Raw genomic sequence first — 27,758 nt, forward strand, 5'->3', positions numbered from 1 at the left:
GAGGATTGCTGCTTAGTGTTTTGTTATTGGCTAGCGGTCACCTCAAGCCCCGCCTTTCCATCGTACACCTCGAAGGAAGATGAGTAACCCGCAGCTGGGACTGCTAAATCATGGCAACATTTATGGAACGATTAGCCTTTCTTCAGAAAGTAAGTAATATCGACAGTCGTTATTTTAAAAAAAAGAACACAGAGAAGCCGAAACGAACATGTTAAATGTCACGTAACGTTGACGTACTTATTTAAATCTATTAGCTTTTGCGAAACCATAGCTTTCTTTTAGCCTGCTAGCTAACATCCTTAACCAACATCTTTTGGCTTTTTACTTTCTGTTTTTCACTGGACGTGTCAGGTTGTTTCGTTAAAACTTAATGCTGCACACTGGTTTAAGGGTCAGTTTGCGGTCAACCGAAGTGGTAAACCACAATTTCGTCTAACTATCCAAGGTGCCCACCCTGATGAAGGCTACAGCAGATGATGAAAACCCCTGTCCTGGCTACCTTTTCCAGGAGATTGGAAGTATCCTTTAGCTGCTTCTGCTGTTGACTGCAAAAAGTTCCTACTCCTGCTGGCCTCTTTTGCATCTTAGAGCTGTATAAGTAGGCTGTGGCCATGACTCTACATAATCACTGATGGGTACATACCTTGAGCATGGCTAGGATAGGATAGGTTAAAATTATATTTTTTGTGTGTGTGAAGAAAAGGTCTCACGTGGGTTATCAGTCAAATGTTTATACCAGCTAAACCATGGGAGTAGTAATATCTGTGTGATGAAGTGTTATATCCTTAATTCTAAGCACACTGTAGAAATCTCCCATGAGTCTTCAGGTTGTGGTCAGTGTTTGTTGGAATACCTCCTGGAGAGGCTACAAGTGGAGTCCTGTCATGTCAAACTGAAGGTGAGAGAATTGCTTTTGCTACTGTTTCTGTCTCTTTAAAGGACCTGTACATTGCTGATTGCAGTTTACGAGTAAGTGTGGGTTCTGTTCTTGCTTCTGGTGTATCAGGTGCTGAAGATTTTTGTCCACCTCTGTGGTCATGGGTCCAACCATTTCCTCACAGAACTCAGAAGGAACTCCACCTTCATCCAGCAAGCATCCGGTTAGATTTTTCTCATTTGTGCGTTCAACTTTCATTATTTTGCTGCTGCCATCGTTCATACATATTCACTTTGGGTAATTTTTATTTGATAAGTTTACAGCGGCCCTCCTGATCCCATCCATGGCACAGCATTATATGAGAAAGTGAGGAATACAGCACAGGTACGACATGGGTTGTTTTGTATTTTCATCTCAATATAGTTAGTTACACAGAAAGGGAAGGTGGCTTGAATAAGAACTTTTATTCTTTGCCGTTCATCCATTTACAGGAAGTGGCCCGCTTACTTTTCACAGATGTCATTCCCTCCAAAAACAGTATCACTTCAACTAACCTTGCCCCCCCTACAATGGGTAAGTGCTAACACACATTGATTATGACCATAAACGGCACTCATCTTTCAAAGATGGGCAGGCGGGCGGGTGACGTGGACACCAAAGTTTGTGAAAGTGATAACTCAAAAATGAATTAGAAAGTATAATTTTCCTGATGAAAGATATAAGCTTTAAAGACTTAAAGACCCAAATATATGTACTACGTCCTGTATGCCAAACTATTGTACATCACTTTGCTATCAGGTTTGACTTTAGCGCCATGTAATAAACAAGTAATAGAAGAGAATGGGTATCTGTAGATGGGATGAAAGAAGTAGTCATTAAATTGCATTGTGTGTACAATAGTTAATTTGTTTCATTCTCTTTAGGTATGGGATCGGCCACTTCCCACAGATCAGGAATGCAGGGTTTTGGATACAGTCCAAGAAAGCAGGGGACAGGTGAGGGAAGCCGAGCTGCACAGTACATACAAATCAAACTTACTGTGTGTGTAAATTTCTGGACCTGTGCCTTGCAGCAGGCAGCGACTCACTTCTGGATAAGATTCAGAAAGCAGCTGAGGTGGTGGCGAGCGCTGTCCTTCCCCCTACTGAGCATCAGGGGATCCGTCTCCATGACAACCATTACCGGGCCGTGGTGGCGCCTTCTGCACCCATAGAGGTGGCCGTGCCAGCGTGTGCCTATAATCTGCCTGCTTGTAGACCGAAAGGTCAGAAATGAAGCTGGCACAATTACGCATTTTATTGAGGCAAGATTGAGGAAAAAGTATCAACTGAAGCCTTAGTAGCGAACAGATGTTTATAAATTAAGGTTTTCCTCATGTGTCTTCACTTCACCAGTGACTAAGTGGTGTCCGGGGCAGGTAGGAGGTGGCTGGGAAGAGACGGACAGTGGCAACAGCTCCTCTCACAACTCCTCTCAGGACATCGCTGCCAATAGCAGGGCGTCGGTGGGCAGCAAGTCAGCTGGCACAGGAAGCCAATCAGGGGCCAGCAGAGAGAGCAGTGGGGACCTATCAGATCGGTCAGTGTCAAAAAAGTTTAACCTTTTTAACACATCATGCCCTCGAGCCTTTTTTTTTTTCTTTTTAATGCATTAGCTGAGAGCAAGTACTGGATTTTAAACAGACTTTACCCAATGCCTGTACAGTGACAGTGCATTTAATCTCCTGTTGTGTGACACACGAGAAAAGGAAACATCAGAAAATTGTTCATGTTTGAAGAGGGCTTGTAGTTTGTTAAACCAGCTGTTTTTATTCCAGTGCAGTCACATTTAGGAGCTTGTAGCATAATCTCCAAATGTTCTGTGTGCAGTTTGTACAATTTACTGTTTACTGGTCACCTAAGAATAAACCTTTTGCCAGGATTGTCAGTTTTTCTATGCAGTAAGCCATGTTCCTGAGCATTATAAGCCTGTGTTTTCTTTAAGTTTGTTACTTTCCTCTCATACTTTGTGTGGTTTCCAGGGTGGAGGCCTTGCAGCTAGGGGATTGTGGTCAGGAGATGGCACTCATCAATAAACTGACTGAAGGCTCCAAAGTTTTCCTTTCCAGAGAGGAGAGCCAACACTTCATCAAAGAGTCAGTGCACCAAAATCCCATTGAAAACACAACAGCCTGGGCTGGTTCTTTTCTACAAGCTGGTTTCTCATTTTTAATTAGTTTTTTAGTAAACTCCTGATTGTATTCAGTTGCCTTTTTTAATATTATTAATTGAGCTATTTTCATCTTATTATACATTTTTGTGCTCCTGCTTTTGTGTTATTTTTATTTAATTCAACTATTTTACTCTATTCTATTTTAAGCTTTTTTATTGGTTGTTTTGGTTTCTGTGATGCAGTAAATTGTTGGGACTTGTGGCACGATTTCAGTCTCTCTTTTTTTTTTTCTTTTTTTTTTCTTTTTTTTTTTTTAACTCTGTCAGGTGCTCCATTCTTAACTGTGAGGTTGTGGTGGAGTTGCTGTCTTGCAAGCTTCAAGATCCTTCCTACACCATTAAGATGGTAACAATGAGAAGACATCGAAAATCAGAATTCTTTGTTTCAACTTTACTCTGATTATAGTGTTGTTTGTCTACTCTTGCAGCGGGCGCTGTGTGCTGTCGCATCCCTGATGACCTCTGACCTCCTCTCTCTGGAACAAATGTTTGGAGCCACACAGCACAGACTTCGCCAGCTGAGCGAGGGCCCTCCAGGACCGGTGGCAAATAAAGCCACCAAGGTAAACGAAGCAGAGGGAGACTACTTTACTACTTAAGGACAAGTAGTAAACCCAATAATACTTATTTGTGCTTTTTTTTCTTTTTCTTTTTTTTTAATCTGCATATCTCCTCTGACTAGATCTTGCGACAGTTTGAGGCTTTGATGGGCGGATCTCTGCATGCTACCAGGCAGGATGCAGTGAACAGCCATCAGGCAACAGTGAATCAGCTTCACACCTCTAGCAGCAATTTACTGCCAACACACTTGTTTGACAGTTTCAAACTTCAACAGCCGGACACTTCATCTGCAGGTGTCATTCAACCACCAAAGCACCCATCTCCCCCTCCTAGTCAGGATCTGGCTCAGAGCCACGAATTAGCAGAAGATCAGGTCCAACCAGTAAGGACAGGCGAGGTGAGACTGCATGCTGAAGATTCCGAGACTGTTCAAGATAAAAGCACCCTTGCTTCATGTGAACCTCAGAGTAAGCCACACCCCCAGAGCAGACTGTCTCTGTTCAGTGGCATGGAGCTGGTGACCAAAGGAAAGCCGCTGTGTAACAGTGAAACATCACATGAAGAGGTGGAGGACAAAATAGGCGACAGGATAAAGGAGATGGACGCTGTGCATAAGTCCGATTGTTCAGTGAACTCATCTATCACCAGTAAAACCAGTGAGGATGTTCCCTCAGTTTGCAGTTCCTCTGCATCTAATTGCAGCCAGTCAGTATCAGCTTTCTCCTTTCTCAACTTTTGATTGCAGGCAACCGTTTAGAGCTGTTCTACTTTAAACCAATGATGTCATCATGCGTTGATCCTTTTGGAAACCTGTTTAATGTTCCAAACCAAGATCCAACCAGTTAAGTTGTAAGTGGATAGCAGATTCTAATTCAGTTTCTTTTCTTATCTGTGTGCCTCTTCAGAAACTGTTTTTAAACAGCAAATTGGGCCAAGAGTGAGATTTGGGACTCATAAATAGAGCCTGCAGATCATGTCCATCTATGGATGGTTTGTCTTCTTAAAGACAGGTCTTTGTCTGCTGCAGTGTATTTTAAAAGTATTTAATGACTGAAGTTGTCTTGGATAAGAGGTCTTTACTCTGCCTTACAAAGTTACAGGACAATAACTGCAGAAAACATGAAATGAGAGATCTTTGTAACATTTACTTTAGAAAACTTAAGCTGTTTTTCCACCTCCGTATCTTTAATCCAAGACTCTTGTGCAGCTGTGCATGACATTACAGTTCAAAATCACATTTATTTATGTCATACTGGGCCTCAGTGCAGCTCATCAGTTCATCCTCACCGTCAGAAACGAGCTGTCTTTTACTCTTCTGTGCTCATGGCCAGATCTGTGTACCTGAGGTGGTCTCATTAGGGGTATCTGCTCTCACTGATGTCATACAGAGACGGGTAGGAAAAAAATGTTTCGATCAATCTGAAGCCTGAGCTTTTAGTTTACAAGAATTACTTGAGCAAACACTGACCTCATTATTTGAAACTTCCATCTGTTTAAGCAAATAAAAAACATAATGGGTCCCCTTTCTACATAGTGCAAGGAAAGCACAGCTTTGACATGTGTTATGAGGGGGAAAAAGAACTAATGAATAAATACTTCTTTAAAAAAAAAAAATCATGGTTTATGAAAAGGCTTATTCAATATCTGGAAGGCTGATCAAATAAAAGTCCAAACCAAAGTCTAAGCGAGGCTAGTCTTCAGCAGCACCAGTTTTAGTTCCTGCATCATTTGCAAACAAAAATGCTCCAACCTGCTACTTTTCCATTTTCCCTAAAAATGACACTTCTGTGAAATCATAATGTTTAAATAGTAAAATGACAGATGTAGGCCTAAATTTAAATCTAATAAAGTACGCAGTTACTGTGTTTTGGCTTTGCGGGGCACACTGGTGGTTGCTTTTTCTCAGGATTTCTTTTATGTAACAACTTCCACCTCTGCAGCACGGCCTGAACCTCTGAGGGGGAGAACCTCTGTTTGAAATTTGCACTACAGTCGCTTTTCTTATGAACTCAAATCAAAAGAGAGTTGTCTTCCATTATTTTTGGTACTAAGCTATTAAGTCATTGTAAATGTTCCAAGTGTAAATTTAGAAATTTATTTATTATGTCTGCTCTGTTGACTAAAATGAGACTTGTAGAGTGCATGATTTAAAAAAAAAAAAACTTGGGGGAATTAATATTTTTGGGTTATTGTGTGTGCATAACTAATGTCTCGACTGTTTGATCATATGTAAGCAGTCATAAAGGATTTCTCATTTCAGCAAAGGTTTGCCTTCATTGTTTCAGTTACATATTTATTGCAGTGGAATGTAGTTCAAACTACACGCCTAAATCGTAATTCAGCGTAATTGTACTATAATGAACGCCACTGATGTGTTTCAGTTCAGTGAACACAAGCCAAGCTGTTCAACATGCAGGACAATAAAGCATGCTGTATTTTTGTCACAGCACTAACCACTACGCAGTCTTGATGTGATTTGTTTTGTTTTTTTTATCCGACATGTTTGCACACATCACTTTTGGCAACACTTTATTTCAAATGATTCAGGGAAATTACATATGAATCACTTTTACATTTCATTTTATTCCAAACACAGTGTACTGGTCATATTAAACCACCCATAAACAAGTATGGCTGACCGGCTTATGACACACAGATACACAATGTGGAAAATGTGGAACAAGTAAACACTGGGTTCTAAATTATTTTAAAGAGTCTGTTTTTGTTAGAAGCGCTGTGCCGAGCGGAGTGCTGCCTGACCTGCACTTTCCACAGTGCCTTCTTAAGGACCTATAATTAGCCAGGGTTTAATCTAAGGTTGGATTTCAGCCAAAAAGTCTATGAGGATCTCTGTTCCATCCTCTTAAACCCACTGACCAACCACACCTAGACATTTTAGATTCATTTAGCCAGTGACTGCAAAAAGTAGAATGCTCTAACTTTATAGCTTTGGTTAGAGAAAACAAAGCCTAAAATATTCTTTAATGGATTGTATTGATCGTGCTCCTTAGGAGTGAATCCATTGGCCTTCTCCATATGGGATCACAATAACTCCCACTTCTCTGATGGAAACAAGCGACCGACTGTCCCAGTCAAGAGTAAACAGAAAGACTTCCAGAGTAAAGTGCTTAGCTTTATTTAGTTCTGCAAGCACTTTGGATCATCATCATCATCACACTTTTCTTGTGATTAGCACCAATGAAAATGTCCACGCATCGACGCACGCATGTAAAGAGAAGGAGACCTCTTCATAAAGTGCACGGGGTGCATGCATACACACACACATACACACAAATCCACACGTACACATCGATACTGCACAGAAAACCACAGTGGCTGGGCCATGGAAAGGCGGATGTGCTTATGATCTTGACAAATGGTACATGTCGAGGTGGGGATGAGCCCAGGATCCATAAACCTCCCCAGTGGGGTTGCAGCTGTATGCTGTTTTCATAATATGTCGTGTGCGATGGTACGACAACTGAAAGTTATCATGCCACATACATTTCAATCAATAAAAAAGTTGTTATTAATAATAATAATGATAAGAACTTTGTAATACCATAATATTTTCAGAGACAGTGAAAATCTCATACTGTTGCAACCCTATTCCCTACACATCATCGCCTTACACCTGACCCCATGGTGTTATTGAGGCTTTCTGGGAGGCACCATCATGCCAGCAGTGTTGACACTGATGGGTGAGGGACAAAATGGTCAGGAGGCAAGGTCGGGCGAGGGCCGGAGGTCACGGTCATGTCGACCCTGGTCGTCCTCTGGTCTGCAGACTGCTGAAGTGCGCCTCCCTCAGGACTCTGTTGATGTAGTCATATGAGACACTTCTTCCGTCACCATGGAAACCGTGCTGCAAGGAGCTGGCAGAGACTTCGGGCTTTGGGCTGACGGGGTCCTGGGTCCTGCAGCTGTTTTGGCTGTGTATGCATGGTCTGGTGGTGGCCACTATTGCTCTCTCTGGACTGCTGATCCCATTGCTGCTGTCACTGCTGGAAGACTGCAAACACAGAACAGAGTTGGAGTCTGAACAGCAGCTTCACAGATGGATGCACAGCCTGTGAATAAAGACGGTCTAAGCTCTTTCTGACAGCGGCGCACTGTATGTGATCCCAAGACATGTGCTCTATCTGCAAAAATGCAGCAAGATTTACATTATAAGGTAAAAGACGTCAACTTTTATAGACAATCAGGAGCAAATCCACAATCTATGTATGTGTCTCACCTCTGAGTCCAAATCTGATACAAGCAACGAGGGACCCCCTCCTGACCTCTTGGCCTGAGGCCTCAGCTGTTGGTCTTCCTCGCTGTCGCAGCTATGGTGCCTTTTCCTGTACAAAACAGCAATGCAAGGAACAGAGAGATTGTGTGACAGAAATGATGCAGGGAGGGGGAGACAGATTGGGCGGAGGAAGCCAAGAGTATCAGAAAGAGAGTACATGACGAGGAACCAAAAATAGCAACACAGGCTGAAGCAGTTATATGAACAGGCATGTGGCACTGGTACTATGAGACCATACAGACTTACACAGCTTTACTGGGGTCTGTATGAAGCTATATTATATGACTAGAACTTGGATGCCTGAAAAATGTGACTTAGTCATAACATTGAATTACAATGACATAATAACTCAGTGTATTTTTCCATATGGTGATGATCCTATAATAAATAATTGTGAAATATTGTGAAAATGTATGTTCTCGTCTTTACCTGCTGTCAGTCAGCATTTCTCCACTCTTATCGGATGCTTATTTTTGGCAAACAGAAAGGTTGACACTCCTTGTCAGCCGGGTTAAGATGTCTTATTTAAATGCTTTGGCAATGCTGCTCTCTCTCATCTCACTGGGAAGTCCAGGGTGTGTAAAACGAGCTATCTTCAGCCGGCTGAAGAAGCACCGGTAGCCACAGGAAAGCAAAAAATCTCCGCTCTGCCAGCGTCTCGGCGGGGCCACAAATTTAGCCGAACGAATAAAAGCTAACAAGCAAGTTGCTAGGTATTCTCGTTTACGCTGTGAAATCTCGAGGAGCCCCGGTCATGACAGCAAAGAAGCAAGCTAGCCCGCTAGCTGCTACCTGCTACCGTTTGAGTAGCCACTTATCTAGCTAACTTTAGCTGCACTAACCGAAAGTTCTTCCGCTTTCGTATGACGTCTACTTGCCAATAAGCGTGTTGAATTGTTCTCTTTAGTTTGCAACAGTCCGCTACGAGAAACCAGACCGGCAAGTTTACGATAAATCTGATTTTAATGTCTGCACTACAATACGTGATACTCCGAAGTCTTTTGGAAGACAATCGCGACTGCGAGCTTTCTTTTTTCTTTAACCCCGCCCCTCTGTTTACATGACGTAAATATAGCTTCCGGTGTGAACAAATAGAAGTGTCGGTTAAGGTATTTTCTCATTATTGTATCCTTCCCTATTGACCCATTTGCCTTATTTGTACTTTTAAGTGTTTTAAGTGTTTTTTTATTGTGTGTCGAACAAAAGTGCAAAAACGCGTTTGCTAACTATTCTTTAGAAAATATCATATAGCATTAAGCTAGCTTGTGAGTTTATATTTACTGTAATGTAATGTAGCTGCTATTAATGTGTGATAATGGTTTTTCTCTTCTTCCAGTCTCCGCTATTTAGCTGCTGACAGAACTGGACTGACCTGATATAATTAGCCTACAATTAGTGCATACGTATTTAGCTTTTATATTGAAGGGGTTTGACAAAAGAGTTAGAATAACTGTTCAGGAAGTACAGCCATTTTACACACAGTACCTCCCTTCAGAGAATCCAAAGTAGTCGGACCGTAATTGTAATTGTTTTGGCCAGGTGCAGTCACTCCCTTTTAATTTTAGTTTAGCTTACTTTGATCTCTTGGTGGCTTAATGTTTATCACAAAACACTAGAGTGGATCAGTCCTCCTATCTAACTCTCGGCAAGAAAGCAAAAACATTTACAAATACATTTCTCAAAATGTCAAACTTTTCCTTGCCACATGCATCCAAAGAGAGCAAGACATCCATGTAAAAGGAGTAAAAAGAATCAATTTATGTGATGGGGGGATAAAAGATGGGAAAAAACATTGTCTTGTCTGCAGGGTAATTCAAGTTAATGCAATGCATTTCTCCTGCAGATGAAGGTGATCCAGTACACTCCAGAGAAACTCCATACAGCTTTGGTCTCCAATTCTCAGTATTTAACTAAGGTTTATAGTAAGTACACAAAAGAAGAAAAGCGCCTTCTGGAGGAAGGATTCCACGCTGGGCAGCCGGGTTCCCTTTTCCAACTCCTCACCGTGCACTCTGACTCTGACTGGATCCTCGCTCACCCCGAGGAGCCCGAAGACTTTGAGGCCTTTTACAGAAAGCCTTATCGCAAGACCCCAAATGAAAGCCAGAGTACTATTTATATTCAAACCATAGGTGTGCATATCTGCATATCATGTACTCAGAATCTCTATTTCTCTCAGTTCTAGCGGAGTATGTGTGGGGAGTTGTGAAATGTTTCTTACAGGATTCAGTAGCTTTCAGTTGATGCCCTTAGCAGTGGACATAGAGAGCATGAGAAGAAAAAATGAGAAAGAAAAAACTATAGTCAGTTAATTTTGGGCATTACAAATGGGTAAAGTATGTCTAGTGTGTGCAACAAAAGGGTGTGGTCTCCAAATTCAGCATGCCACTTGGTTGCTTAGGCTTAATTCTGCACTTTGTTTGTTGTAGGTTCTTTTGGAGAAGTTGCTGCCCAGACAGACCAGTATATGGAGTGGCTGCGAGATTACTGCCAAGCCTTCTTCTACGGGCTTTCTGTGAAGTTGCTTCCAGCAGTTGCAGTGTCTGAAACAAAGTGCTCTTTCAGGGTCAACAGTAACTCTTACAACCTTCAAATCCTTACTGGTAATGACTTAAAAATAAAAACAAAAAACGTACATTTAACATTTTTCCATATCAGTTAGTGACTTTGGACATTTTCCTTGCAGTGTCAATCTGGGTTGGTGCAATTTTCTTTGTCAGTACTGTTTTTCTCTTTAACTAAAGGCGATCTGCTACAATTTCTGAAGAAGAGGAAACCAAAAGATGCTTTTTGTATTGTTGGAATCACAATGATTGACCTCTACCCCAAAGATTCATGGAACTTTGTCTTTGGACAAGCTTCTCTGACAGAGGGTGAGGTTTCTAAAAGCAAAGCACTAGGTTATTCAAACACAAATCCGTCTTGATGCAATTTGTTCCATGAGCATTGGGGAGGAGATGCTTAGTTTTTTTGTGTGTGATGCAATGTGACTGAGTAGCCACTAGATAGTGCTAAAGTGAAATACATTAGAGGGGAGATAGCTTCCTGTTTCCTTTCCTCAAATTTTTCCTAAATGTGTACAGGAATGGGCGTTTTCAGTTTTGCCAGATATGATGACAACTTCTATAAGAGAAGTTATGCTGGAAGGCTGAAGAAGCATCTTCAGCCAAGGCAGAAGGATTATTCTGTGTTTGACGGCTATTACACTCCACCGATCACTAGCTCTCTGCTGCTTCGATCCTGCAAGGTTACTAAGAAACATCTCAGTTTATTTAATGTATTTAGTTATTGTTGGTTTGCCAGTGGTCATGATCTGCCCACTTGTATCAACATGTCTTATCAAAGCACTTATTTCCATAGACCCTTGTAAACCTTCACTCTTGTGTCTGTTTTTAGTCTTCATTGTAACTTTAGTGTTTCTGCTCCAGACAATGACTCACGAGATCGGCCACATGTTTGGAATCTCACATTGCCAGTGGTTGAGCTGTGTCATGCAAGGCTCCAACCACCTCGATGAGTCTGATCGAAGGCCCTTGGACTTTTGTCCCATCTGCCTTCGCAAACTGCAGTTCGCAATCGGCTTCAATATAGCTGAAAGATACAAGGTAATGACACATTGATTGCTGAAGACAAGGAGATAATTACAATATTAATCCCTTTACTCTCTTTACTATTTGGTTATTGAATAAATACAGCACCAGCAAGACATTAATTGGAGTTTATCAGACCATTGTTATTTTAACAAAGATATAGTCTTTGTATACTCTGTGCTGGAATAGTGAGAGTTCATCTGAGTACTTATTTGATGTGGGGTCATGGGTTAAAAATATTGATTATTTCAGATTTCTAGCTAAATCTATGCGCTGCACTGTGTCCTCAGCCTACCTGACATGCTTGAGTTCACAGTGGGCCTTTAAATCAGACTGAATTTTGACCCCAATGCGCTGAGCAAGTAGATAGTAAAAAACATATTTCACACAGGCTGCTTCACAGTGCCGGCTTGATTTTTAACTTGGCGTTTTTTTTCTCGTACTTTATTTTGTTTTCCACGTTTTGTGGAAATGTCATCACACTGCACTTATTTGTTGTTTATGAAGCATCTGGTAACAGTCACTGTCAAAGCAAGAATGCAAGAATCTCCCACACAGTATTGAAAATGCATATAAAAATAAAAAATGGAAAGATACACAGAAATACATCAAATAAAAATCAGAAAAAATAAATAATATTTATTTTTAATATTTATAATATTTTTATAATATTTATATTTTGAATAATATAAAATAATATAATAAACATCAGTTAACCTTTTTTTTTTTTTTTTTTTTTTACTGTTTATCAGGCCTTACTTCACTGGATGGACGAGGATCAGACTCAAACATCAGTGAAGGCATCAGCCAGTCATACCACACCTCACTTTACAAAACCCACCGAAGCCTTTAATGCATCCAAACTTTGGGTCTGCAGGTGTTTGGAAATACTGGAAAAGGATCAATAATAGTTCTTTTTTACTCTATTTGAGCACTTTATAAATTGCATTCATCCACTCAGTCATACAAGCACTTTTTACAATCCCAAAAATGTTTATTCTTCAGGTCTAACACTACTGGAGTAATAGAAAGCCGTACCTCCTCCGTCATTTGGTGTTTTGATGAAGGTACTTGAGAGTGCTTTCTTACACCCTCCATCCAATTTTTTTCTGTTCTTAACATTTGTGTTGCTGTTTGATTATCAAAGTAGATTTTATGTATCAAAAGTCCAAGTATTGGCTAGCCACTGTAAACAGTCTACTGAACTGTGCTGATTAAAGCCCAAAACCATATGTAATGGGCATCTTGCGTGGTTGAGTGGGTCATCTACTGATCAGAAGGTCAGTGGTTTATTTTTCAGCTCCTTCAATCTGAAAAATATTGCCCCCAGTGCAATGTGATGCTTAGAAAGCACTTAAAATCATAGACTAAAACACTAAACAACTCTATTTTACTTAATGACGTGATGGTAGCACTTTGGAAACCTGTGTTTGCACAATGTAAATTCAATTAAACATGTAGTATGTATATAAGATTTATCATATAATGTTAGCATTTATAGGTTTACAGGTTTTGGAAGACTAAGCCAGCAAATTTCTTTTCTGTCAGTGTATCTGTGCATTCTGGGATTCATTTGCATGTTTTCAAATAAATGTTGTGTTCAGTGAATGAACATGTTGTCAGTTTGTCTGCTGGGTTTTAGAGAATAAACCATGTTCACCTGTCTGTTTCACAGTGTTGCTTTATTACGAACAAACACGTTTTTGATACAAAAATTGTTTGCGGGTTGACATCCCGTATTAAATAGCAGTGCACCGTTAACTAAGTGACAGTTTGATTTGATTGCAAGTAAAACACATATAATCAAATTGTCCTGAGCTTCAGGTATTTCCCATAACAAGTGTAACAAAGATCTGTGCAACTGATTGTTCTTGCTGCAACATTAGCATCACATTTTGTCTGGCTATTGTTATTGAACTGATCACTGAGGTAATTATTGAGCGTCAGTGTTAAAGTCTCCTGTCAAACTAAGACACCTCCCTTAACGCTTAATCACTCTGAGTGTACCCTTTGTCACTGCCATCCATTAAGTGCAAGACTAAATGAAGCTTCTTCAAAGATAATTTAAAGGTACTGACACTGTTAAAAACACTGTTTGGTATATCAGGTAATTAAGGCACAATTATTACTTAGATACTGTGGTCTAAAAATTTTTGAGATTGCTCTCAGAAACCAGACCTACAAAGGCAGATTTTAAGCACTTAGTAAGCATCTTTCTCTTCAGTGTATTCATGCTGTTACAGTTTATCAGCATTAGCCTTTAACTACCGTTCTATGGCTTGAACCCTTTATTACTCTCATTTTACATCAGCTTAAAAGGTAAAACACCCTCTACATCACTTAGTGTCAAAGTCAGAGAAATCATTTGGATCTCTAGTTCTCCTCAGTTTGCTCTTCACTCTCCTCCTTGTGGGCTGCATTGCTTTCAGAGCGTCTTCTCCTCATACAGGAAAATCCTCTCTTAGCAGGCTTCACCAAACCCAGGAACAAAGCACTCAGAGCCATGCCAGCTGCACAAGAGTAGAAGGCTGATCCATAGTTATGGGTCATGTCCACCAGCATGCCTGAGGAGCAAAGGAGAATAGAGGTAGAAGTAAGAACTAAAAAGCCAGCTTGTCAAAAGGTCTATGTACTCATCTTAAACAAAGGCTGGAAGCAATTGCATTGTGTCTTGTCATGTTCTGCAGGGACTGAATCAAATATCCTGATCTAGATGATCCAGCCAAACTTTATACTTTTGGTTTGTGTGTATTTTGCAAGATTATGAGTTGTAACTACAAGTATAAGATTCCCATAAATCCCATAAATGAACATGTGTGTTTTTCACTACTAAAATATATATTGTTTTAAGATATAGTATCATTTGTAGTAAAGTTGATCCTGGAGGTTATGTCCAGTAAATATGTCATTCCTCAGTACCTCCAAGTGGTGGTCCTGCCAGCCCAGCAAAGCTCTGGATGAAAACATAGACGCCAGCAGCTGAAGTCATCCTCTCTATGCCCACCACATCATCCTCAGCCAGCAGAGGAATGTGGGTGCACACCACAGTTCCCAGGAAGAACCCGTAGAGAGCACAGCACACAGCTAGGCCGTAAAACTCTGTGACCAAAGTAAATCCCACCAGCACCACAGTCAGTGTAATCACACAGGCTAAAAGCACCAAAAGCTTCTTCTTCCTAAACTGCCTCCGTGTGAGGATCCATCCAATAGAGAATCGGCCTAAGATTTCAGCCACGGCTATGGTGGAGAGCATGTAAGTCGCGTGGTCCTTTTCGACTCCTCGACTCTCACTCAGCTGGATGATGTAGAGCTGTGGAGCGAAAAAGCCCAGAGTGGCAAACAGTCCAAAGAGAGAATAGAAAATGAAGCTGCACTCTTTGAGGATGGAGAAGTCCAAGAGTTTGGAATTGTTTTCAGATAACTTTTTGTCAGCTGCATTGTTTAGTTCCTCTTTCATCGCTTGTTTTTCTGCATCTCTGCTTGTTTTTTCCTCTTTTTCAGATGTTTTTATTTCTCCCTTGCTTTCTTCCAGTTGTTCCCGTTCAATCTCCACCTTTGCTTCTTTGTGAGGTAAAGATGTCTCCTGTTGCTTGCCGCTGTCAGTGTCACTTAGAGACTGAACACCAGAGTCTGCAGTGCTCACAGAGCCTGTAGTTAGCTCGTTAGTCAAACTGCAGAAGGTATTTTGATCAGAGAATGCCTTGTTTGTCACAGAGACCCCTGAAGTTGTGCCCTCTGTACAGTCATTATGTTTGCTCAGATCTTTAAAGGTTAAGGTGTCAGCCTCTGGTTTCAGCGTCTCATTGGGTTTAATAATTATCGGCCGAAGCAATGCGCCACAGATGATGATGACGCTTTGCAAAGCTCCTAATACTGCCATGGTATTTCTCCAGCCAATATGGTCCCTTAATGCTGCAAAGGCTAAGAGGGAAGAAGAGGCATTCCATGAGTGTCCACAAACAAATCTGCATGAGTATTAAGTATGTAATGTTCAAGATCTGGCTTATGAAATGAAAATGTGATGTTGAAACTGTTGCAAACTGTAATCTTTTCTTGATATTATTTGGGAATATTAATCACGTTTTTTCTAACCCCTGTCACTCACACTTGTCTTTAAAGCGTCTTTATAAAAAACATCCCACCTGGTGCCAAAGCAAACATTGACAGGGACTCTCCAGTAGAAGCGACAGCAGTGGCCAGAGATCGCCGATGGTTGAAATACTGAGAAAGGATGGTCACCGTGGGGAGGAAGGTCAGACAGTAACCCATGCCTGAACAGTTGAATAAATATGTACAAGAAATTCAAAGAATAACAGCATTGTGTGCAAAGTTTTTTGAAGTGGAAAAGTAGTGAAAAAGTGACTAAATGAATACCTGCAACTAATCCGTAGGTGATGTAGATTTGGTTTATGGAGCTGGTAAAGATGGTGGCGATGGTGCCAGAAGTAATAAGCAGTCCTCCAGTCATGACAACAAGTTGAAAGCCAAAGCGGTTGGTCATCATGGAAGCAAAAGGTGCTAAGTGGTACAGCGATTCTCATTATTTCAATGTTATTTTTGTACGCATGTAATGTTAAGTTTTTTAAAGCTGCAGCCACATAGCAACAACACATGTGCTTACCATTGAATGCCATGACAAACACACTAATGGAAACAATCCAGGAGACTCGACTGTTGGTCTCTCCAAACTCATCTATCAAGTTCTGGAGGAAGATGCCAAAGCTTTTGATGGTGCCATAGGTGAACACCTCCACCAAGAAAAATGCCACAGCCACCACCCATCCCCAGCCACCGTCGGGGACCTCCGAGTACACATTGGGCCCCAAGAAACCACTCAATCCCATGCCCTGGAAAGAAAAACAGCGGATTAGCATAACTGCAAAGTAATCAATTTAAAAAAAGTAATAATAATAATAAATCAAATGTGCGTACTTTGAATGGATGATCGAATTAAGACAAAAACACAAAGTAGGGTGGCAACAAATGCTGGACTGTTACTGTAGAGGCGCTCTGACGCGTCAACACGAGCGGAACGAGAATGCGCCCATAGCCGCAGGACACTGGCCGGGACTCGCTGTAAGTAATTACAGATCAAACCCACAATTCCGTTTCGCTCACACAAACCGGCAGGAATACTTTAATGACGCATTCGGGGAAAATTCATCTTAAACTGGAAATTGCTCTCGTTCGGCAGCCTGAGCGGTAAATGTAAGGAGAAGCGAGTTGCCTTTTTTTTTCTTCTAGCAATAAACGATCCAGCATCAGGGGGCGCACGCGCTGCTGTGGTGCTGTAGGTACCTGCCGCACAAAAGCCAGCTTCAGCTCTGTGAGGACTGAGTCACAGCTTTTTGAAGTGTTCCTCTTCTGATCACAGACAGTCTGAGTAAGAGGTGGTAAGCCTGATCCTTGTCAAATTACTCAAATCCGCTGACTTGATAACTGGCTGGTGTTTCCAGTAGAAGTTCATATAGTGTTACACCCTCTTTTATATCGGTCTTTCTTTAGCTGCTTGCCTCTTAAATAAAGTCTCTCTGTACATTCTTACGGACATCTGTTTAATGTACAAACACTGGCAGTGCTGCAACAAAAGATGGTCAGGAGGGGGAAAGGCAACAGCCGCTGAAGTTCAGTCTCTCCATTCTCCCTGATCAATTATTAATGAAGCTGAGCAAATATGTTTTTATTTTTGTAAGAACGGGAGAAAAAAGTGAAGCAATAATGACAGATTAAATCCTAAATCCTTAAATGTACCACCAGGTGATAAAGAAATACAGCTCCTTTGTGAAATTATGTGCAGGAATTATACATTTTCCATGCATCTGAGTATTTTTTATGGGATTCCCAGGTCTCCCAACCTACCTGTGTTTGGATTTATAATCTCCAGCGTGGTTTGTTTGACCTCATAACTCTCCAGAGCTGCAAACCTGTTGTGTAAGTATCCCCCTCCTACCAGATTTTGTAAAATTTCTGAACCTAGCCTTCATAAGCTGTGCTGGTATGTTAAGCATAGTGTAAATCCTGTTTTTGATATACAGGCTTCTCATATTACATGTCATATATTGTTGAAAAACAAACAAACAAACAACTATGGCATTCTGTACACCTGCTGTAAATTTTCAGTTAACCCTTGTATGGTGTTCGGGTCTGTGAGACCCGTGTTCAGTTTTTTTCAAAAGAAAAATTAAACAATTAATTTTTTTTTCACGTGTAAATGTGTTGTGTCTTTCCACTCACTCCACTTGATTATAACTGATTTATTTATAACATTTTATATAAAAGAAAAACGAGAAGCACATTAATTCATAAATGTGATCTAACAAAGGTAAAGGGAAAAAATTAACCATGTTTGCTGTTCATATGTCTTGTAATTGGGATGAAGTAAACATCTGTTGAGTAATTTAACATAAAATTGTTTGATAGTGTTAATTTGGAAAGCCAAAACTCTAGCGGGTCCACCAGACCCATGAACACTGGCTGAGTAACAAAAATACGAACACCACACAAGGGTTAAATGGTAAATGGCTAGTTACTATTACTAGTCCCTAAGGACCCCAAAGCGCTTTACACATCCAGTCATCCACCCATTCACACCCATAAAATTAAATAACATAAAATAGAACGGTTTAATTACAGCCGGAAATTGACCACTGAACAATATTTAGCTGTAAAGAAATAACTTTAAATTAAGAGCCAGAGACGCGGGTGGTAATGTTAACCTTTGGGTGCCCCACCCCAACGGTCCGTTCTCGTGCGACTGACGCAATCCGGTCCGTCTGCGGGGGCGCGTGATACCCTTGGGCAATAACGTCTAAATAAGTGCTCACAAATAGTTTGTAAGTATTTGTGCGTCGCGTGTTGGCCGGATAATTATTTGAAGTAGCTAATTAAAAGCGAACGTATTCGTTTGTAATGACATGGCTGTAATAAGTCGGAGTGAGCTGTCTCACCTGTAAGAAGCTACTTTCAGAGGGTCCTGTCTTCGCTCGTTGCTATAGTCCCGTAAGTGGCGCGCGAGCGACGTCAATAAACTTTCAAACTTAAGCTAACTTATGGTGCACATATTTCCACAGGCGTTTTTTTTCTCTCACAAGGACACACACGTGTACACAGACACCCACACTGACATATATTACATATATGTAAGCACGTGTACAAGCATGCTGTATCAGATAAAAGCTGACATTCATGAACGAGAACGGGCTGGGGGGTGGAAGAAGGGGTTAAAGAGATCTGGTTGCAGCCAGTTCTTCATAGTACCCCGGCAAACTAAACACACATACACACACAAAGTTCTTTAACTTGGGGTGTTGTTTGAGCGGTGCTCTGAGTTAATAGCTGGCCAGAGAGAGAGAGACAGACTGGGAGTTTGTGCCCAACCTCAGGCTTGAATATTTGAAAAACGTTTTGTCAAATCAGAAAAGTACAGATTTGTTGTTTGTTTGTTTTTTAAATCCCTAAACTTTGTTTGGTTAAAAAGTGATGACTGCCATTTACCTGAATTAAGGATTGCACTTTTTAGGGTATCCTTCTACAGTTACATTGTCCATTCATACATAATGTAATACTTGTTTTTTTCTTAAGGATTCTTTAAAAAACAAATACTGTCCAAGGAACTAACTCTGCTGCTCTATGCCAAAAGATTTTACTCACTGACATCTGACCCAGTGGGCTTACTGACGACTCTTTTGATGCACCTATAAAATTTCAGCTTTTTTGTTGATTAATTCTTAACCACAAATGCTGACACCATCTTAAAACTGTTAGGAACTAGACAAACATCACACGTGCTGGTGTGATGAAGCAGAAAGTTGAGCACGGGTCGTGATCAGAGGCTAACTGATTTGCCCTCAACAAACTAGGCTGCTTTGATAAAAAGTGGGTTGCAACAGGAACACTACCTGCATGATTAGAGAGATCGCGTCTCTTATTACAGGATATGTAACAGGTTTTGAAATGATTTAAGGTAATTTGGATCGACTGATCTCTTTATTCTGTGTAAGCTTACTCTGCAAAATCTTGAAATGTAGTTAGTAATTTTCCATAGAAGCTTAAACATAGCGGCATCTTGGTCCATGCTAGTTTATAATACTCTGATCCTAGACTGCACAACAGTCACAAACACTCAGATTTAAAACTAGTAGCACTGGTCAATGCCTGATAGTTAATAAAGCTGTATTATTGATGTGCTGTGTTGATACACAGGGATGTCTAGCATTTTCACCATTCTGTAGCATCAAGTCTTCTTTTAACAACAGCTCATAATCTGAGGAGACCAGCTGCTGGACATTTGAGAGAGAAATATGGTCACATTGTACTGGGTCGTTTTTGTCACATTTTTCCTGTCATGGTGTGCCAGATGTTTTCAGCTGGTGAAAGGTCTTCACTTCAGCACCTGATCTCTTCTCCTATGAAGTCATGCTGCTGTAATCGTTGCAGTGCGTGGTTTATCTTCATCGTGCTCAAATATACAAAGACTTCACTGAAAAAAATGTCATCTGGATGTTGCTCTAAAACTTGTATATACCCTTCAGCAGTGATGCTGCTTTTTAAAGTGTGTAAGCTGACAATTCCATAAGAACTGATGCATCCATGTACCATCAGAGTTGCAGGTTTTTGAACCAAGCACTGATAACAAGCCAGATAGTCCTTTGTTTGATGTCCATGTCTTCCAAAAAAAATTTCAAATTTTGATTTGTCTGACCAAAGAACAGTTTTTCACTTTGCCTGAGTCCATTTTAATTTCACTTTTGCCCAGAGCAGACAGCAGCGTTTCTGGATCATGTGCAAACACTGGTTCTACTTTGTACAGTAGAGCTTTAACCTGCATATGCAGATTTTAATGCACTTCCTCCTGAGGCTGTCACGATTTGGCAGTGTGGTGGGAAGTATGTGGACCAAAATGTAGGACTCTTGATAGAAAATAAGCTCCAGAGGCAGGTTTATTATGGAACTATTACATCAAAAGCTGAGCTAATAATCAACAACCGATAATCACTAGTGGACGTGGAACAAGGACAACACACTACCAAGTGGGAAAGAAATGACAAGAAACAAGGGGACATTCAGACGACGACAAAGAAGAGGAAACAGGTGGGAGCATAGTTGGGACCAATCACGGAAACAAGACTTGGGAAAGTAAAGCCGAAAGCTAAACACCTGGGACAAAGTTTACCAAAATAAAACAGGAAGTAACTAAAACGGGAGAACACTGAACGCAGAAAAGGAGACTTCTCTGTGTTAGGTGTCAGGAAATGCAGAGGGAGACATAACAAAAAGGAAGAGAACGTAAACAAACTAAAACCAAGAACTAAACTACAGCCTAAGGATAAAAACAAAGCAGCACACCATTGATATCTACAATCCATGGATAAAAAAATTAGAACTAATAACTCAGAATACTAAACAATATAAATCTTAGTCCATAACTGAAAATGCTGAGTGAAAAGATCCACGACCATGACGGAGGAGCTATCACGAGCATATTGATTTTCAGTCTTGTTCCTTCCTTTTCAGTCTCTGTGTTGCTGCCATACAATTCAAAGTGAACAAACAGTCTTTGTGAAATATTTCTATGTTTTCTTTGCTCTATTTTTTCTATTGTGATTAGAATATGGGCTTTTAGATTTGTAGATCATTGCTTTCTGTTTTTATTATTACAAAGCATCCCTTTTTGGGGAATTAAGGTTATAATTGCAAGTAATCTTTTGCAGGTTTTGATTCAAAATGGCGGAGGGCACACCCCAGCTTCCTCCTGCTGCAATGCTGCTATTCGGGCTGCTGCTCCACACAGTGTCCCAGCATGGACCCACAGCTGATAAACCCAAAGAAAAACCCAATTTCATCATCATACTGGCAGATGACATTGGCTGGGGTGATCTGGATGCTAATCAGCTCGAAGAGAGGGCAAACAACACACCTTACCTCAACCTGATGGCCCTGCAAGGACTACGGTACAGAATTTGATTCAGATCTATGAACCTTTTCTTATTTTATATTCATTATGTATCAGACGGATGTTTCTACCCTTGGGTGTTTTTGATGTCAGTATTTCAATACTATTATCTGAGGCACAGTACACCAGCATATACAGTGGGGCAAAAAAGTATTTAGTCAGCCACCGATTGTGCAAGTTCCCCCACCTAAAATGATGACAGAGGTCAGTAATTTGCACCAGAGGTACACTTCAACTGTGAGAGACAGAATGTGAAAAAAAAATCCATGAATTCACATGGTAGGATTTGTAAAGAATTTATTCGTAAATCAGGGTGGCAAATAAGTATTTGGTCAATAACAAAAATACAACTCAATACTTTGTAACATAACCTTTGTTGGCAATAACAGAGGTCAAACGTTTACTATAGGTCTTTACCAGGTTTGCACACACAGTAGCTGGTATTTTGGCCCATTCCTCCATGCAGATCTTCTCGAGAGCAGTGATGTTTTGGGGCTGTCGCCGAGCAACACGGACTTTCAACTCCCGCCACAGATTTTCTATGGGGTTGAGGTCTGGAGACTGGCTAGGCCACTCCAGGACTTTCAAATGCTTCTTACGGAGCCACTCCTTTGTTGCCCGGGCGGTGTGTCTTGGATCATTGTCATGTTGGAAGACCCAGCCTCGTTTCATCTTCAAAGTTCTCACTGATGGAAGGAGGTTTTGGCTCAAAATCTCACGATACATGGCCCCATTCATTCTGTCCTTAACACGGATCAGTCGTCCTGTCCCCTTGGCAGAAAAACAGCCCCATAGCATGATGTTTCCACCCCCATGCTTCACAGTAGGTATGGTGTTCTTGGGATGCAACTCAGTATTCTTCTTCCTCCAAACACGACGAGTTGAGTTTATACCAAAAAGTTCTACTTTGGTTTCATCTGACCACATGACATTCTCCCAATCCTCTGCTGTATCATCCATGTGCTCTCTGGCAAACTTCAGACGGGCCTGGACATGCACTGGCTTCAGCAGCGGAACACGTCTGGCACTGCGGGATTTGATTCCCTGCCGTTGTAGTGTGTTACTGATGGTGACCTTTGTTACTTTGGTCCCAGCTCTCTGCAGGTCATTCACCAGGTCCCCCTGTGTGGTTCTGGGATCTTTGCTCACCGTTCTCATGATCATTTTGACCCCACGGGATGAGATCTTGCGTGGAGCCCCAGATCGAGGGAGATTATCAGTGGTCTTGTATGTCTTCTATTTTCTGATGATTGCTCCCACAGTTGATTTTTTCACACCAAGCTGCTTGCCTATTGTAGATTCACTCTTCCTAGTCTGGTGCAGGTCTACAATACTTTTCCTGGTGTCCTTCGAAAGCTCTTTGGTCTTGGCCATGGCGGAGTTTGGAGTCTGACTGTTTGAGGCTGTGGACAGGTGTCTTTTATACAGATGATGAGTTCAAACAGGTGCCATTCATACAGGTAACGAGTGGGGACAGAAAAGCTTCTTACAGAAGACGTTACAGGTCTGTGAGAGCCAGAGATTTTCCATGTTTGAGGTGACCAAATACTTATTTTCCACCCCAATTTACGGATAAATTCTTTACAAATCCTACCATGTGAATTCATGGATTTTTTTTTCACATTCTGTCTCTCACAGTTGAAGTGTACCTCTGGTGCAAATTACTGACCTCTGTCATCATTTTAAGTGGGGGAACTTGCACAATCGGTGGCTGACTAAATACTTTTTTGCCCCACTGTATAGTTCAGTACTAGTAAACTCAGTGATGGAGAATACTGCTGCTTTGACAGTCATTAAGGCTAAAAAGGCTTGGTGTTCACAGGGTACTGTATCAAAGAATATTAATGGAAGGTGGACTGGAGGGGACAATTCAATTAAGTAAGCGCTTTGGCAACAGTGGGATGGAAAAATGCTCTTTTAACAGGAAGAAACTTCTAGCAGAGCTAGGCTCATGGAGGGGCAGCCATCTGTCACGGCCGGTTGGGTTTGAGGTGAGCAACACAGGATGAAGGCATGCTCTGGAACTGAGCTAGAGATTAATAATAAGTAATTATTATTAACCACACTACCACAATTAGTTAATAATTAGTGTCACAGGAAAAGATGTACAAGCAACAGGGATGGTTCCAACCTCCAGAGCATTACAAGGAGTGGAGTGAAGATTTTGTCAGTGCATCAAGAGGTAGCACACATTGCTGTCTTCTGAAAAAGAGCTGTGACCTTTGCATTTCTAATTAAGTCTAATCTTATCTGAGCTCAGGGGAAAAGTAAGCGGACTGTTGTTCAGTGGCCCAAAATTCTCTTTTTAGACAAAAGTCAATATTGTGTTTAGAAATCGAGGACCTGCACTCTAGAGGAACACCAGAGAGATTAAGAATACAAGTCCGGTGGGAGTCTGTGATTTTGAGTGCCATACTATCTTCTCATATTGGTGGCGGATGGTTCAGTGTGTTTGATGAAATCCACAATCAGCTTAGTCATTTTTGAGCCCTCCATCTATTGACATTCTTTATGGAGATGCTGATTTCCTTTTCCAACAAGGCATAGCACATGGCAACTGTGATGGACCAAGTTGAAAAAGCAGGAGGACTCAAAGGAATGAATAGAAAATAGGGTTTCCATTTATTTAACCCCAAAAATCATATTTACAAAAATACCAAATGTTGAGCTCATAAAAGAGATCAAAGAAACAAATCGAAGCTCAGGCAAAGACTGCAAATTTAACAAACCAAGCAACTGCCCAAACAAACATAACTGACCTAACAGGAAATGACACACAAGGGTATATATAATGGCTGATCAGACCACTATGACACACGAGGGGTAACTAGACAAAACACAATTATAAACCACGAAAATGATGCAGTACTGCGTGGTTTGTTTATAAACTAAACACCAAAGAAGAAAATCAAAACCACTGAACCCTAAACTCAAATATCTAATCAAATACAAAAGCTTTTTTTAAATTAAAGAAAATACACATTCTCCCCTTCAGCAGGAAGTGGTGGTGCGGTCCAATTATCGCTCTTTGTATTTAGTGGTTTCAAACCATGTCCACCCCCTTTTGTCCGGCAACTCCCAGGGATGATGGCAGGTAAGTAGTTAGTCAGAAGTCAAACAAAATAATGAACTGGTATGAATACATAACCTAAATGTGCGCGCTTGCAAATGGAACAAATGTATCCAAACCAATCAATAAACTTATTGGAAACTAAAATGTGTTATTGTGTTCAAATGAAGAAATGAAAATACACAAGCGTTACCGACTTTAGAGTGTGGCCATGGATTTGGCCGTCACAGCAGCAATGCCAAAACTACTACCAAATAAATTGTTGACCATGTTATTACTGTTTGATTAGCAAGCCAGTTTGCTTGACCTGAAGTCCATAGAGAAAATATATGGGATATTATGTTAGAGGAAGACTTTGAGGCAGGAAGTTAAGTTACAAGTGGAGCCTTTATTTGTGAGTCCTTTTAAAGACAAAGTTCTCACACAGACCATGGGAAAAGGAACAAAAGTGGAAGCACAACAACAAGAAAGCATGACAGAAGGCATCAGGCAACACCGGAACAAACAGAAATCCAGAAAACGTGAAACACAGGACATAAAAGCATCTTGATCATGTATTTACACAGATAACACAGAGCAGAACACACAAGGAAACGGTTCATAACAAGAGGAGTCAGTATGAGAGATGCATACAGTCACAAAGCCATGCAGGATAGCTAGAACTAGACACTAAAAAGAACTCTCCATTGTAAACCTGCCAACAACCAAAAGTCAGATAATATTGAGACAAGAAGACTCCTGCACATTAACCAAGATGAAAGAGACAATGAAAGTTATGAAGCACAGATACATAAACAAAACAGGGAACACAGTCTGGGAAATAGAATAATAAAATCAGAAGTCAGTGATTTTGCAAGAAAATTTCACTAAAATGACAGTGAAATAAAGAAAAAGTGAAGCTTGATGTGGTTAGAATAATAATGAAAACTAAACAGAAACTTAAAAAATTCAAGAATAACACAAAACCACAAGATGGTATGACGATAAAATATTTTTATGTTTTTAATTCTCTAGAATGACCGACTTCCACTCCCCAGCCTCGACATGCTCTCCGTCCCGTGCTGCTATCCTGACAGGTCGTTATGGCCTAAGAAACGGGGTGACTCACAACTTCGGGGTGAACTCTCTAGCTGGCCTGCCTCTGTCTGAAGTTACCTTACCCCAGCTACTACACAAGGCAGGATATCACACTGCCATGATTGGGAAATGGCATCTTGGACACAATGGACTATACAGTCCAACTAACAGAGGTATGTGGGACATTTAAGCAAAGTGTCTGTCAACTTCATGTAGTGGAAAAAATAGCAGTTAGTTTTAGATAAGAACTATTTAAGTGCAAAATATAAGCATAATAATATAATATAATAAAATAATATAATGATATATTACACTGTGTCATTATTCATTTAACAAAAACTGAGCCAAAATGTGGAAGCAGTGTTTAAAAAATAAGTGTAGTCCATGGTTTAATAGCTTATAGAATCACCTTTAGCAGCAATAATTTTAAATATTCATTTTCTGTGTGACTTTGTCCCCCATGTTGTCTTCCCTCGCTTTCAAAGGTTGCTGAGGTTTATGCACAGCTCTTTTAATGCCCCAACATAGTATTTTAGTCAGGTTGAGGTCTGGAATTTGACTGGGCCATTATAACATCTTGATTTTGTCTTTGTCAGTCATTCTGATGTGGATATGCTGCTACATGTGGGATCACTATAATGTGTTGGACAAGCTGTCAGACAGATGGCCTCACATTTCACTCTGCAATACTTTGGTACATCAATGCAGAAGTCTTTGTTCACATTTAACATCACAAAACTAAACCATTCTACCTTTAAAACCTTTGAAACGACACACACTGTGCTTTCTTTTACCATGACAGTATATTAGACTTTTGCTTTTGTCACTTCAATATGTAAACCTTTGATACACAATTTGATACGCAATTTTATTTAAATGTACTGATAAGGTTTCAAAAACTCTGTTCTAAATCACAGTAAATTGTATGTTTCAACTGGAAACCACAAGCTATTCTATACTTTGAGAATTTATAGAAGTATAAGAGTGTATAGTCAGCTGCTAAGAGCTGCTAAGAGTTAGCAAAACGGCAGCAGTACAGCCAGAAGAAATGCTGAAAAAATTAATGTGCAGGAATTTATCTAGCAGTTGAGCATTCGATACTTTTTGTGTGTTTCACATAAAACAGTGATCAGTGGGTTAATGTAGACAGTTTTCCTGTTGCACAATGCTGTATCTTTCCACTTAAGTTTTGTTGTTTGGTATCTGTGAAACATTTCCCAACCTCACTGCAGGGAGCAGACTGCACAGGGTCACTAATCACGTCCTCCAACCAGCTGTGTCTAGTGAGACAACATATTTGCACCTGACAACACACAGGACAGACTTACAACTGCCCCTGTCCCATCCCCTTCCCTGCACCACAACCACAAAAGTTTCACATCAGCATCTTTAAAGCACTGACTAGCCTTGTGCTCAGGCAGGTATAAACAGGTAGTGCAGGGAAAAATACCTGACTACTCTAGTTACCATAAGGACATGTGTAGAGAGTTGAGAGATAAGACCTTTTTTATGGTAAGGTGATAACATGCTGATACTTTGATCAATATTTGCAATATTTTCTATATCTCTTGTGCAGGTTTTGACTACTACTTAGGTATTCCCTTCAGTAATGACATGGGATGTACTGATATCCCAGGATATAACCTGCCCCAGTGCCTCCCCTGTGACTCACATGGACCACAAGTGATCAGGTGTAGTACTGTGACAGTGTCACACAATAATGAAAGTATAGGTTGCACAGTGACTAGCAATACTTTGCAAGTAGCTATTTATTTATTAGAAGTATTTTTTTTTTACTATACTATAACAACCATGAATGGATGCCAGTTCTTTCTTCCAAGGCCTCACCAAGCGAAATGTAGTTTTATTACAATCTATTGCTTTTGTGCTCTAGATTGAAGAGGAACATACATGGAGGTTGTTATTCCAGAATCGGCCTTCCTCTGATTGAAAATAGCACTATTGTGGAGCAGCCGCTTGACCTGTGGACACTAACAGAGCAATACAAGTCTGCTGCACTCCAGATTATACACAATGCAAGGTACAATGAGGTTGCACTAATTTACACAGACCTTACACCTTCCTAGTACTGGGTTGAACCCAGTACAGAACTGTATGAGCTAAAAA

General features: G+C 40.6%; 5 protein-coding genes across 15 annotated transcripts in view; 3 read left to right on the top strand and 2 right to left on the bottom strand.

Annotated features, from left to right (window-relative positions):
- On the top strand, positions 1-6,131 carry tepsin (TEPSIN adaptor related protein complex 4 accessory protein). 4 transcript variants are annotated; one of them, XM_086303132.1, is made up of 13 exons: positions 1-149; positions 446-518; positions 807-898; positions 1,007-1,100; positions 1,194-1,261; positions 1,369-1,450; positions 1,801-1,872; positions 1,953-2,141; positions 2,272-2,455; positions 2,898-3,011; positions 3,355-3,433; positions 3,516-3,650; positions 3,770-6,131. In XM_086303132.1, the coding sequence occupies exons 1-13, from the start codon at positions 111-113 to the stop codon at positions 4,385-4,387; spliced, it is 1,839 nt and encodes a 612-aa protein (XP_086159258.1). In that variant the 5' UTR covers positions 1-110; the 3' UTR covers positions 4,388-6,131. The 4 variants fall into 4 exon arrangements, with proteins under 4 accessions (XP_086159258.1, XP_086159257.1, XP_086159259.1 ...); XM_086303131.1 differs by having other exon boundaries at positions 1,950-2,141; positions 3,770-6,130; XM_086303133.1 differs by having other exon boundaries at positions 62-149; positions 391-518; positions 1,950-2,141; positions 3,770-6,130.
- LOC147323041 (protein VCF1) lies at positions 5,932-9,006 on the bottom strand. 2 transcript variants are annotated; one of them, XM_086303147.1, is made up of 3 exons: positions 8,372-9,006; positions 7,886-7,991; positions 5,938-7,660 (listed from the first exon to the last, which is right to left on the bottom strand). In XM_086303147.1, the coding sequence occupies exons 1-3, from the start codon at positions 8,386-8,388 to the stop codon at positions 7,403-7,405; spliced, it is 381 nt and encodes a 126-aa protein (XP_086159273.1). In that variant the 5' UTR covers positions 8,389-9,006; the 3' UTR covers positions 5,938-7,402. The 2 variants fall into 2 exon arrangements, with proteins under 2 accessions (XP_086159272.1, XP_086159273.1); XM_086303146.1 differs by lacking the exon at positions 8,372-9,006 and having other exon boundaries at positions 5,932-7,660; positions 7,886-8,365.
- Positions 8,847-13,193, top strand: LOC147323042 (archaemetzincin-2). 3 transcript variants are annotated; one of them, XM_086303143.1, is made up of 7 exons: positions 8,848-9,051; positions 9,786-10,074; positions 10,372-10,545; positions 10,687-10,815; positions 11,026-11,189; positions 11,371-11,547; positions 12,285-13,193. In XM_086303143.1, the coding sequence occupies exons 2-7, from the start codon at positions 9,786-9,788 to the stop codon at positions 12,438-12,440; spliced, it is 1,089 nt and encodes a 362-aa protein (XP_086159269.1). In that variant the 5' UTR covers positions 8,848-9,051; the 3' UTR covers positions 12,441-13,193. The 3 variants fall into 3 exon arrangements, with proteins under 3 accessions (XP_086159270.1, XP_086159269.1, XP_086159271.1); XM_086303145.1 differs by having other exon boundaries at positions 9,786-9,864; XM_086303144.1 differs by having other exon boundaries at positions 8,847-9,864.
- Positions 13,184-18,693, bottom strand: LOC147323043 (monocarboxylate transporter 7-like). Of its 5 annotated transcripts, none has more exons than XM_086303137.1 (6): positions 18,480-18,693; positions 16,154-16,379; positions 15,907-16,050; positions 15,675-15,803; positions 14,452-15,453; positions 13,184-14,096 (listed from the first exon to the last, which is right to left on the bottom strand). In XM_086303137.1, exons 2-6 carry the CDS (start codon positions 16,374-16,376, stop codon positions 13,906-13,908), a joined length of 1,689 nt encoding a protein of 562 aa, XP_086159263.1. In that variant the 5' UTR covers positions 16,377-16,379; positions 18,480-18,693; the 3' UTR covers positions 13,184-13,905. The 5 variants fall into 5 exon arrangements, with proteins under 5 accessions (XP_086159263.1, XP_086159265.1, XP_086159264.1 ...); XM_086303139.1 differs by lacking the exon at positions 18,480-18,693 and adding an exon at positions 17,392-17,526; XM_086303138.1 differs by lacking the exon at positions 18,480-18,693 and adding an exon at positions 16,831-17,133.
- arsg (arylsulfatase G) overlaps positions 16,595-27,758 on the top strand; it is a 15,523-nt gene continuing 4,359 nt past the window's right edge. The window contains exons 1-6 of the mRNA XM_086303140.1: positions 16,595-16,925; positions 17,378-17,463; positions 21,243-21,482; positions 25,569-25,804; positions 27,208-27,322; positions 27,526-27,672. Of these exons, the coding sequence (XP_086159266.1) occupies positions 21,256-21,482; positions 25,569-25,804; positions 27,208-27,322; positions 27,526-27,672 (725 nt within the window). The 5' untranslated portion in view covers positions 16,595-16,925; positions 17,378-17,463; positions 21,243-21,255. The remainder of the gene's footprint in view (positions 16,926-17,377; positions 17,464-21,242; positions 21,483-25,568; positions 25,805-27,207; positions 27,323-27,525; positions 27,673-27,758) is intronic.

Source organism: Aulonocara sp. 'chitande type north' Nkhata Bay, linkage group LG8 (assembly GCF_057382095.1).
Source record: "Aulonocara sp. 'chitande type north' Nkhata Bay isolate Kocher_YH1m ecotype deep benthic linkage group LG8, A_spYH_male_GT1.1, whole genome shotgun sequence".
Lineage (NCBI taxonomy): Eukaryota > Metazoa > Chordata > Actinopteri > Cichliformes > Cichlidae > Aulonocara > Aulonocara sp. 'chitande type north' Nkhata Bay.

Bases quoted from the DNA above. Each gene is read 5' to 3' on its own strand.
- tepsin (XM_086303131.1), top strand. From the start codon at position 111: ATGGCAACATTTATGGAACGATTAGCCTTTCTTCAGAAA. The intron at 2,142-2,271 runs GTCAGAAATGAA...TCACTTCACCAG, and splicing joins GCCTGCTTGTAGACCGAAAG to TGACTAAGTGGTGTCCGGGG. The intron at 3,651-3,769 runs GTAAACGAAGCA...TCCTCTGACTAG, and splicing joins TGGCAAATAAAGCCACCAAG to ATCTTGCGACAGTTTGAGGC.
- LOC147323041 (XM_086303146.1), bottom strand. From the start codon at position 8,101: ATGTACTCTCTTTCTGATACTCTTGGCTTCCTCCGCCCAATCTGTCTC. The intron at 7,661-7,885 runs GTGAGACACATA...CTGTGTTTGCAG, and splicing joins TATCAGATTTGGACTCAGAG to TCTTCCAGCAGTGACAGCAG.
- LOC147323042 (XM_086303143.1), top strand. From the start codon at position 9,786: ATGAAGGTGATCCAGTACACTCCAGAGAAACTCCATACAGCTTTGGTC. The intron at 10,546-10,686 runs GTAATGACTTAA...CTTTAACTAAAG, and splicing joins CAACCTTCAAATCCTTACTG to GCGATCTGCTACAATTTCTG. The intron at 11,548-12,284 runs GTAATGACACAT...ACTGTTTATCAG, and splicing joins ATATAGCTGAAAGATACAAG to GCCTTACTTCACTGGATGGA.
- LOC147323043 (XM_086303135.1), bottom strand. From the start codon at position 16,406: ATGCTAATCCGCTGTTTTTCTTTCCAGGGCATGGGATTGAGTGGTTTC. The intron at 16,051-16,153 runs GTAAGCACATGT...TGTACCACTTAG, and splicing joins GTTTGTCATGGCATTCAATG to CACCTTTTGCTTCCATGATG. The intron at 14,097-14,451 runs GTACTGAGGAAT...TTTGCTCCTCAG, and splicing joins GGCAGGACCACCACTTGGAG to GCATGCTGGTGGACATGACC.